The 12,021-nt window shown below is 38.9% G+C and overlaps 1 protein-coding gene and 1 pseudogene across 9 annotated transcripts in view; both read right to left on the bottom strand.

Annotated features, from left to right (window-relative positions):
* CEP70 (centrosomal protein 70) overlaps positions 1-12,021 on the bottom strand; it is a 52,507-nt gene that overhangs the window by 17,188 nt on the left and 23,298 nt on the right. For all 8 annotated transcript variants that reach the window (XM_080674699.1, XM_080674692.1, XM_080674693.1 and 5 more), the window contains 3 exons: positions 10,826-10,910; positions 10,644-10,732; positions 9,200-9,274 (listed from right to left, as the gene is read on the bottom strand). In XM_080674699.1, the coding sequence (XP_080530825.1) occupies positions 9,200-9,274; positions 10,644-10,732; positions 10,826-10,910 (249 nt within the window). The remainder of the gene's footprint in view (positions 1-9,199; positions 9,275-10,643; positions 10,733-10,825; positions 10,911-12,021) is intronic.
* LOC308250631 (small ribosomal subunit protein eS24-like) lies at positions 706-1,124 on the bottom strand (annotated as a pseudogene). Its single transcript has one exon. The product of its transcript is annotated as a small ribosomal subunit protein eS24-like (transcript).

Here is a 12,021-nt window from a genome sequence, read left to right as displayed (position 1 = left end):
AATTAGCACCACCATATTTAGCTAAAGAATAACCTAGCTTTCGTGCCCCTATAGAAATTCCTTCCTTCCTTTATTTATTTATTTTTTAAATATATTTTATTGGTTTTTTACAGAGAGGAAGGGAGAGGGATAGAGAGTTAGAAACATCGATGAGAGAGAAACATCGATCAGCTGCCTCCTGCACACCTCCCTGGAGATGTGCCCGCAACCAAGATACATGCCCTTGACCGGAATCGAACCCGGGACCCTTCAGTCCGCAGGCCGACGCTCTATCCACTTGAGCCAAACCGGTTTCGGCCTTCCTTTACTTATTAACATCAATAGAAACTCCTACCTTCTATTCATGTAATTACTCCCCTTCCCTTTCTCATAAAAACCATTTGCCATTAACCCCAATTGGGACACTTTGGGTTTCCGCCTGAATCAGTGCTTCCTGATTAGCTATTCTTTTGGATCTCAAACAAATGCTTGTCGTCGCTCATTGTGGCTTTTTTTTAGATTAACACTTCTATTCACATAATTGTTCCCTTCCTTTTCTCATAAAACCCCTTGTTTTCACCATGTAATTGGGACACTATTTGAGTTTCTGTCTCAATCTGTATTAAATTCTTTTTTATCCCACCAAAAATGCTGTTGTCTCTCATTTTGGCCTTTTTTTTTTTTAAGTTCTTAGTTTATTAATCCTATCATAAAAAATCTACACAATTACCACAGAGAGTCACTGAAGAATCTTGACTCATTTTTGCCAGCACCAACATTGGCCTTTGTAGTCCCCGACTTTCTTCATTCTGTTCTTGCATTCCTGTCGCTGTTTTCTTGAAGTCGTGTCTTTTCATACAGACCATGTCTGACAAGTCTATGTTTGAGTTCATTTTTCTTTACATAATTCAAGGAATCATAAATCATCCCAAAGCCAGTTGTCTTGCCATCCCCAAAGTGGGTTCTGAATCCAAATACAAAGATAACATCTGGTGTGGTCTTATACATTTTGGCTAGCTTTCCCCCAATTTCTGTCTTAGGTACTGTTGCCTTGCAGGGTGAAGGACATCAATGACCATTTGTTTCAGCGCAAGCAGTCTACTGGTCATGAACTTTCTGGTCCAACTAGTTACTGTGTCATTCATGATGGTGGCTGACCTTCAAGCAGCCAACGAGGAAAAGCTCCCCCCCCCCCCCATTAAGTTAACAATGTTTGAGAAACCTATATTGTAGCAGAATAGGCTGTACTCAGAAATATGCTAGGGTTGTTTTGTAGTTCCAAAACAGTGAGCAGGGCCTGAAGGCCATAAAAATCCCCTAAGAGTGACTAAGGGATATTTTGCGTACTTAGCAGACACTCATTCTATGTAGACAACAGCAACAGCTCTGCTTCTTTGTGGAGTCTGGGAAAACCAGAAAACTGCACTTCCAACTTAAAATATGCTGTGTTATCTCCATAAGATAACGTTCTGTGTGCAGGCACTTCAGAGCTTTCAGCTGTATCTGTTGAAGGCTTTCCATGATCTCATGTGATTCCATTCTGAAGATGAGGAACGAGTTGAAAAGTGGAAAGCCAATTTTATTTTTAAAATCATGCTAATTTAGCCACAATGAAACAAAACACATCTGCATCAACATGAGCCTCTCAAAGTTGTATGCTCCTAAGTTCTTTCCCCCACACTCCTACAATTTTGTAAATGATTAGGATGAAAAGAATATGGTTCTCTTCAGTCTAGCAGTCACAACTCCAAAGGCAACTGTTTCTCTAGGAGGGGAGTCCAGCTCCAGCCCCAAATCCTATGTGTTATCTTTCAGGCCCAAACCGTAGGCAATTATACAGGCTGCCTGGGAAGCCTCATGGAGTAAAGCTTCCCCTCCCCACACCAGACTGGGTATACAGCCTGTGCATCACAATCTTTGAAGGGAGTTTCTGTCAAGAATTCAGTCCCCCTAACCTCTCCCCTCCCGGCTGGCCATGCTCATATGCATTTCTGCATTCCTAGCCCAAGTGTCTCCTTTCTGAGCCCTTATTATTGGGGGACTCTAAGAGAGGCAACTTTCACTTCTCCTTAACTGAAACACTTCTCTCCAGCCTGACTCTGTTTTTCTACTCCGGGGCCTCCTCCTAGGCCCATGAAACAGTAGGGGTCTTTTGTGCCAGGCTCCTAAAGCACTGAGATGCTTCCTCCCATCTGTTGTACATGTCACTGATGACCCTTGCCTGGTGCCATTCCCTGGGGAAAATGGAACACTGAGGACCCAGCCTTTTTCTTTTTGACCCCTTGCTAACACTACTGCAGTAAGTGAATAATACCTAGATTGTTCATTTCAATTTGGCTTGTTGGTCTAACTCAGTGGTCGGCAAACTCATTAGTCAACAGAGCCAAATATCAACAGTACAACGATTGAAATTTCTTTTGAGAGCCAAATTTTTTAAACTTAAACTTCTTCTAACACCACTTCTTCAAAATAGACTCGCTCAGGCCGTGGTATTTTGTGGAAGAGCCACACTCACGGGGCCAAAGAGCCGCATGTGGCTCGGGAGCCGCAGTTTGCCGACCACTGGAACTGAACACCTCAGTGGCTGTCATCTCAACACTAGGTGATGGGACTCTTATTTTGTTTCCTTCTAGCAAAATACAAATACCATTGAAAAATTAAATGGAATTGTGCTTTGGTTATCTCGCAATGGCAAACTTATTTGATCACTTCCTAGCAACAGAATTTTATAATTAACTTGTTCGTAATATTTTTTTTTAAATATATTTTATTGATTTTTTTACAGAGAGGAAGGGAGAGGGATAGAGAGCTAGAAACATCGATGAGAGAGAAACATCGACCAGCTGCCTCCTACACACCCCCCACTAGGGATGTGCCCGCAACCAAGGTACATGCCCTTGACCGGAATCGAACCCGGGACTCTTCAGTCCCTAGGCCGACGCTCTACCCACTGAGCCAAACCGGTTTCGGCAAACTTGTTCGTAATATTAACTCAAACAAGAGGAGTCCGGAGAAACCAAAATGGCGGCATAGGTAAACACCTAAACTGCTGCCTCGCACAACAATTTCAAAACTACAACTAAAAGACAGAACGGACACCATCCAGAACCACAGGAAAGCAGGCTGAGTGAAAATTCTACAACTAGAAGGAAGGAGAAAAGCTCACAGAGAATTGGAGGTACGGCAAAGGGGCTTTGTGCGCGCAGAGAGGAAGGGCGGCTGAGAGCTTGGCTGACTTCCTCTGGCGGAAGGGGGAAGGCAGCCTCGGACCGCGAGCTGGGAAAGGCAGAAGTCTGAAGGCGCACACGGGCCAGTGCGCACAAAGGCTGCGGAGGTAGCCATAGGCTTTCCCTAGTGAAAGGGAGTCAGAGGATCCTGACTGAGCCCCAGTTCTGACTGCAGTGAACCCCAGTTCCAGGCGAGCCCCTGGGGACCCACGCTCTTGTAGGGGGAGTCTGGACTCTCGGGCGGAGACTCAGGAGCCGGGGAAGGCGGAGGACTGAAAGTGCGCACACGCGCCGCGCAGGTGCGCACAAAGGCTGCGGGGGTTGCCACAGGCTTTCCCTAGTGGAGGGGAGTCAGAGGATTCTGACTGCACCGAGCCCCAGTTCTGACTGCAGTGAACCCCAGTTCCAGGCGAGCCCCTGGGGACCCACGCTCTTGTGGGGGGAGTCTGGACTCTCAGGCGGAGACTCGAGCTGGGGAAGGCGGAGGACTGAAAGCGCACATGCGCGCAGGGGCGGGGCTGACAGGAAGCCAAGACTGAGACTCCACCCCATCCAAGCTGAGCACAGAGGCTATTGCAATTTGGCAAGTCTAATCCTATAAGGCTGTCTCCAGCACCGGGCTTCTCCCAGCATAGACATAGCTGATCCTTACAGCCAACTGGCCCGGAGGTCAATTCTTCCCAGTGATACCAACAACAATAAAGACTTAATTACAACAAGGCTGTACACACAGTCCACAAAGGGGTGCACCAAGAGTGTCCACCTCAGGTTAACTGGGGAAGCAGACCCACTGGGCCATATTGGAAACCTAGCACAAATATCTACCTTACCAACTCAGGGATTCAGTGAAAATGCGGGGTCAAAGAATCAGATCACAAACGAAAGAAATGGAGGAAAACAAACGACTGGATATAGAATTCAAAACCACCGTTATAAGACTTTTTAAGAATATCCTAGAAAAGGCCGATAAATATAAAGAGACCCTCGAAGATATGAAAAAGGACCAACTAGAAATTAAACATACACTGACTGAAATAAAAAATATTATACAGAGACCCAGAAACAGAATAGAGGAACACAAGAATCAAGTCAAAGAATTGAAATACAAAGAAGCAAAAAACACTCAACCGAAAAAGCAAAAAGCAAAAAAAAAAATCCAAAAAGTTGAAGATAATGTAAGAAGACTCTGGGACAACTTCAAGCGTACCAACATCAGAATTATGGGGGTGCCAGAAGAAGAGAGAGAGCAAGATACTGAAAACCTACTTGAAGAAATAATGACCGAAAACTTCCCCCACCTGGTGAAAGAAATAGACTTACAAGTCCAGGAAACCCACAGAACCCCAAACAAAAGGAATCCAAAGAGGACCACACCAAGACACATCATAATTAAAATGCCAAGAGCAAAAGACAAAGAGAGAATATTAAAAGCAGCAAGAGAAAAACAGTTAATTACCTACAAGGGAGCACCCATACGACTGTCAGCTGACTTCTCAACAGAAACTATGCAGGCCAGACGGGAGTGGCAAGAAATTTTCAATGTGATGAATAGCAAGAACCTACAACCAAGATTACTCTACCCAGCAAAGCTATCATTCAGAATTGAAGGGCAGATAAAGAGCTTCACAGATAAGAAAAAGCTGAAGGAGTTCATCACCACCAAACCAGTACTATATGAAATGCTGAAAGGTATTCTTAAAGAAGAGGAAGAAGAAAAAAGTAAAGAGAAAAAATTATGAACAACAAATACATATCTATCAACAAGCCAACCTAAAAATCAAGTGAATTAAAAACCTGAGGAGCAGAATAATCTGGTGAATATAATAGAATCAGGGGCATAGAAAGGGAGTGGGCTGATAATTCTCAGGGGGAAAGGGGTATGGGGGGGTTCATGAAGAGAATGGACAAAAATCATACACCTATGGATGAGGACAGTGGGGGGGAGGTAAGGGCAGAAGGTGGGGTGGGAAAGGGGTGGAGGGGAGCTATGGGGGGAAAAAGGAGAAATAATTGTAATAATCTGAATAAAGATTTATTTAAAAAAAAAAACAAAAAAAAAAAACAAGAGGAGTCCATGTTTCCGCATGTTAAATTAATCACCTTATCTGATACTGAAGGTTGGTTACTTGAAAGGTAACTACAAATCTAAAGGAAAAAAACAATCTTCTTTGATTCTAAAAGGGAAAGAGATTTTTCCCTCTTTCTTTTGTAGTAATTCCTTTGGAAAACTTGTAGCTATAAATCCTGTCTCTGTCTCTTTAAGAATAATATAAATCACCAACAAAAAGCCATTTCAGGGAAATCACCAACAAAAAGCACAAAAATGCAAAAAAAAAAAAAAAAAAGAGTGATAACAAGAAGGATGCTGTGGTTCAGTTAGTTGGGCATCCTGTGCACCAGGAGGTTGCCGGTTCAATTCCCAGTCAAGGGCACATGCCCGGGTTGAGAGATCAATCCCTGGTAGGGGGCATGCAGGAGGTGCCAATCAATGTTGTACTCTTGCAACAATGTTTTCTCTCTCCTCCCTTCCTCTCTCTATAAATCAATAAACTACTCTTAAAAAAGAATGTAAATTTTTAAGATTTACATAAGCCTCTTGCCAATTTGTAATGCCTGCCTTGGAAACTTTGGAACCATCTCTCTGAATGTGGACATTAGGGAGGACTGTCCCTTGTCTCCGTCTCTGTTGGAGGTTATCGAAGGCTCCTGGCTCTAAATTGTAACTTCTTGCTTGGCTAAGGTTATGAAAAGTTTTCTTTTTCCTTTGGATAAAGACAATTCACAGATACGTAATGGATGGTATCTGCCTGGTTGTACAAAAGGGTGAGATCTCTTTCTGTCTTTGCCAGCAGACTGCCTATCAGCACACATCAGTCTGGTTGAATGTTTATTCAGTAATGAAACAGTTTCTTTTTTTCTATATATGTAGAAAGGATTCACTGGATTGACAGATCATATTCTTAATTATTTCTCCCAACATCAGTTGTTTGAAAATTATTTTACCCCTGCCACTTAAAATAAAAATTTGAAATGTTTTACCTTAAAAAATTTTTTTTCATTGGGTGTTTTGTTTGGTTCTAATTATTAGTGTGGTGGTTAGGTGTGTGTGCTTTGGAGTAAGAATGATTGGGTACAGATCTGATTTCTTCTACGTACCACCCATGTGATGCAAGTTATCTAACATTCCAAATTCTGTTTCCACATCTAGATACTCAAAAAAAAAAAATTTTTAAGCCCTAGCCAATGTGGCTCAGTGGGTTGAAGCATCGTCCCATATACCAAAAATACATTTTTTAAATTCTAAATTTAAATTAATAAAAAATATAATTTCTTCAAATTTAGCAGAAAAATATGGCAGGGATTGGTTATGAATCATAATTTTAAAGGCTAATAGTGAAAAGTCAATCTAAAGACTAGAGCCTAATGAACAACACAAAACATATTTAGTCAATTCCTATTTGTGGTAGCTATGTTCTATAAAGTCACAAATATGCTTACTAAACAATAGACACTAAATTAGCAAAGATGAAACCACTATTCCTAGGGGAAACACAAGGTCAGGTTCCTGCATGCATCTGGTCACACTTTCTCAACTGTGTGTGAATGTTTAAAGACAGGGCTAACAGCACTAGAACTCATGCCATAATGAAGTTTACCCAGCGCGTGTATTTTTTCTGTAAGGCACATCACAGCCTTCTTGTATATATGGAAGAAGAGTATGAGCTAAGGGTAGTAAACTGGGGGAAACTCAGATTCTTCTTGGTGTCCCTCTGTCCTCAGAGATAAAGTTGCTCCTTTCCTCCTGATAAAGGGAGTGTACCTGTCACATGAGGGCTTGGGAGCCATCTCAGAGAAATCACCAACAAAAAGCCCAAAAATGAAAAAAAAGAAAAAGAAAAAAAAGAGTGGCACTATGATAACAAGAAGGATGCTTGTTTACAGTATAAGGGCTGAAACAAGAGGGCAGAAAATCACCTTGTTCAACAGTTGGAAACGTTTGTGTTGGGCATGTCCATGAGTGATTATGAAAGTGTGGCAAATATTGATTTGGGATTAAAAATAAAATTTAGCAGGTAGGTAAGTTCACAAATATGTTATCTGCAAATAATAAGGACTGACTCTGTTATCGCTGTATATATAAATACATGCATGTGTGTGGGTATGTGTCTTCACTATTATACTTGCCTTGAAGTCAGTAAGATTTCTTTGTAGGGGATCAAGATATGGCACTACAAAATATGCCAAATTGACATAAGAAATGTTTTAAGCTGAAGGAATTTTAAAATGGCAGGTGCAGGGCATGCAGGAGGCAGCCCATCAATGATTCTCTCATATCATTGTTATCTCTCTCTCCTCCTCCTCTCTGAAAATGGCAGGTGCAGGAAGGTCTTTCTGACCTCCCTCTTCTTTCCTGAAGCAGATCATAAAGCCCTCCTGTGACAGGTACCCTCCCTGTACCAGGAGGAAGACAGAGGGACACCAAGAAGAATCTGAGTCTCCCCCAGTTTACTACCCTTAGCTCATACTCTTTTGTCCTATCACATTTTTCCACAACTTTCCACTCTTCATCAACTGCATGTTCAGATCTTCATTTCCTTAAGGATGCTCCTATGTCATATAAAACTTATATTCAATAAATCTATATGCTTTTCTCATGTTAATCTGTCCTTGTCAGTTTAGTTTTCAGGCCCAGACAGAGACTCTAAGAGGGCTAATGAAAAGCTTTTCCTCTCCCACACTTTCTCCTCTGACTTATTACCTCCCTATAGCCTCCTTTTACTAGTTGTTTCTCAACCGATTTTCTCATCTTGGTTAATGCACCAACAATTACCTAGTTATTCGGGCCTAAAACTTAGAAGTCTTGATTCCCCTCTGCCCCCCAGCTGCCTATATTCAATCCATCACAATCTATCCATTCTAATACTCCAAACACTTTTCAACACCTCCACTACTGCCATCTTTGATCATGTCCAAAACTCACACAATAGCAACTCGTACACTATTTTACATTTATTACTTTTATATCAAAACTGTCTTGTCATTTTCACTGGCCTTCTCCCGTTGTGTAATCTCCATGAGAGCAGGAACCTTTTCTATTTGATTTACCACTGTAATTCCAGTACCCAGAATGCCAAGCAGATAGTAGGAGGTATCATAAGTACCCAAAATGTCAAGCAATAGTAGGAAGGAAAAAAATATTAATTGAATGAATGAATGCAGCTTTTCCAAACCTTCACTTCTCTCTTTTTTAAGTTTTCCTTCTGTACCATTTTATTTAATTCAATATATAATTCTTGGATATCCAGAATACTTGCCTTTCACTGTGGCATGTGTTGCCACAGAAGGAAATACAGCTGTCACTAAAAACTGAATCAACTTATGCTAATACAATTGATTTAATACATCTAATACATATATTAATTCATATAGTTTTCAAAATATTTCATCCCAATAATCCCTTAAGTCCCATTCCCTTGAGTCAAAGAGTACACCTAGATAATCTTCAGAAAATATTACCACTATTGGAGGAAAAATTTTTTGAAACTCCTCTGAGTACATGCTTTTCAAAGTCAAGAAAGATACAAATGGTGAATATGAATGGATCACTGCATTCATTCTGGTACTTTTAAAGTATGATGAGGCTATATATTCTTCAGGTCATGGCTACCACTATGATTTGGGGCTTGTCATTTCTAATTTCAATGATTCTCTTATAATCCCTCCACAATTTCCAAAGACAATTTTCTAGTTAAAATCTTGCCCTTTATTAAATTAGGCAAATTTCGTTTTCTTGTTCCTATTTAAGATGAATATATAGCCAAATCCAACACAGTAGAAATTGTTATTAAACTGTGGAACCAGAAATACCCCTTTTTAATGTCATTTCCCTCCATCAGCCTGGTAATTTTAAGCCAAGCTCACTATGAGGGAAAATGAGAGGTAATAAAATACAAAAGCCTAATAAATTTGTAACTTTCATAAAATATAATTACTTGATGCTTTTCTTTAGGGCTTTCTCCAGTTTCTTCACCTGTTGTTTATAAAGTATTAATTCATGCTGTGTGGGCCTGTAGAAAATAAATCATATTGAATATATTCAATTTATTAAATAAACATGTAAGGATATTTAATAATAAATAGTAGTATATACTTTGTTACTTGTCACAAATATGCTTATTAAAATTCTTAAAATATCTCACGACTGCTAGTGAGGGTTCATTGGTCATTGGATTTCTTCTCTATATTTCCTACTCAAAACTTTTTACCCATTTTTATCATTGTAAACCTATTATTTGTTTCTATGTGAAATATTTCAAATGTACAGACAAGAATAAATAGTAAAACAAATAGTATTTTACAATAGTTTTACTATATTAAAATTGAATATTAACAGATTTGGTTCAAATCTCTTCTTAACTAAAACATTATACATATATTTTACACTCCATGTGTGTCCCTTACTAATGTCATTCCTCTCTTTTGCTTAAGTAACCACTACCCCGAATTCACTGTTCATGATTCCCATGCATGTTTTAAAATTTTTACTATTGCCAAAACCGGTTTGGCTCAGTGGATAGAGCGTCGGCCTGCGGACTGAAAGGACCCGGGTTCGATTCCGGTCAAGGGCATGTACCTTGGTTGCGGGCACATCCTCAGTGGGAGGTGTGCAGGAGGCAGCTGATCGATGTTTCTCTCTCATCGATGTTTCTAGCTCTCTATCCCTCTCCCTTCCTCTCTGTGAAATATCAATAAAATATATTTAAAAAAAAATTTTTACTATTTATATAATCATACTTTTCCATATTACTATGTGGCAGGTTGTTAAAATTTATATAAGATGTTTATACTATAGGTATCAATGCCCTCTCCATTAAAGTATAAGCTTTATGAGAACAAGGTATTCGTTTTGGTCTTTATATTATACTAGAGCTTAGGAAAGTGTCTAACTTATAATAGATGTTCAACAAATATTTGTTGAATTAAATGTCTCATTCCTTACTAATCACTGTACACATGTAGAGTCTTATTCTTTTGTGGTAGTATGCTGTATATAAGTATACCTTTCTGTTGCATACCATTTAAACTTTTCATTTTCTTCTTCTCCCACAACATAAGGATAAGATGCAATAATATGTCCTAAAGGAATTTGGGGATGGGAAACCTACTAGTATAAGAATCTACTACTGAATCAACTCTGAGTTCCTACCCAGTTTTATCTTTTCAATGTAGACTCCTATTTTCTCACTTCCCTTGCCTACCTATGTGTTCTTGTTCCTTCCATCATGACAGACAACTGACTAAAATGAATATGAGAGTATGAATTTCCTCAAGATTAGTTTTAGAGTAAAAGGGCTAGAATGACTCATTTAACATTCTAAATTCCAGTATGTGTTTACTTTTCAAAGGTTACATAAAAATTACTTAAGTTTCTCTCACCTGGTTTCCAAATCTTTTTGGAGATTCAGCTTTTCACTTAAAAGTGCATCAATCTTAAATTTTGATTCCTTTAGTTGATTCTGTAATGACTGCAACATATTTCATATAAAAAAATAGTTAACTTTCCTACATGATTATTTTACTTTATAAAAAAGTATTTATGAGTCATGTAGTCCCTGTACCAGTAGAAGGCCTTTATAAGTTGGTGAGGCATCAAGACTGCTGTAGTCGTCGTCTTCTGACTGACTTTCATCTTCTTTATATTGCCTATGAAAAAAATAGATGCAGTACACTTATGGAAAAAAATCTATCTTTTCCATAAGAAATGATTTAGCTAACAAAAATTAAATCAATCCAGTAAGATTTTGATAACCCAAATATGAATTACAATTTAAGCCAAATTTCTTACTTGTCCTCACAGAGAATAGTATTAGGTATTAAGTACTACTACCTAATAGTAGAGTATTTATCTGCTATCACCTTAATTAAAATATAAGATCAACGGAAACCAGAACTTTGTCTTGTTCACCATGATATCTCATTTTCTAGAAGAGTATGGAGCCTAAGAGTGAATGAAAAAGCACTTGTTGAATGAGTAAATAAAGTATACTTTTTTTTTCCTTCTAGTACTTTTATGTCACCAAAAAACTATATGAAAAAATGTAGAGTATAAGTGGACATTTTATCTCCCTTAACAGATTGCAAAATCCTAGAATGTAAGGACCCTACCTAAAACTTTGTCCTATCTCTGTAGAATCTAACACCATGCCTACCATCTAAAACATAAGTTTCTTTTGAAAATGAGGTCCCTGAAGTTACTTATAATATTGCTTTCTGAATAGAATGAAGCAAGGAGTTACTCTATCATTAGCTGTTCTTTTCTTATCTTTCCTTCCTCCCTCTTTCACTTTTTTCCCCTTCTTCCCTCCATCTGCTCTCTTTTTGAAAGAGTCTCAAGGAGAAGGAATCAGCAACCAGCACAGCTCTGTCACTGGTCCTGCCAAGTTTCTGGAAAGTTATTTTTCTTAAGAATACTAGAATGTATGCTTAATCAAAGTGGAGATTTATCTGCTTAGTTTATCATGGTATCCTTAGTCCCTAAACCAGACCATGGCACAAAGAAGGTGCTCAAATAAATATCTGTTAAAAGAACTGTTCCATCTATAAGCAATGAAATAGAATAGCTACTGTTTTAATGACTGTACATGAAAGCACTTTAGGTTATTTGGCCTTAGATTATTCAGCTACTTTAGATTAATCGAAGACTATTATTTTTATCTTTACCCTTAATTTCTTTAATGAGAGGTAAACTGTGTTTTAGTCTATATGCTTGATTTTTCACTATGACATTTTATCTATAGCTCATATAAATCTGCAC

This window comes from Plecotus auritus, assembly GCF_963455305.1.
Source record: "Plecotus auritus genome assembly, chromosome: 6".
NCBI classification, from domain to species: Eukaryota; Metazoa; Chordata; class Mammalia; order Chiroptera; family Vespertilionidae; genus Plecotus; species Plecotus auritus.
This window is presented reverse-complemented; position numbering and strand designations above follow the sequence as displayed.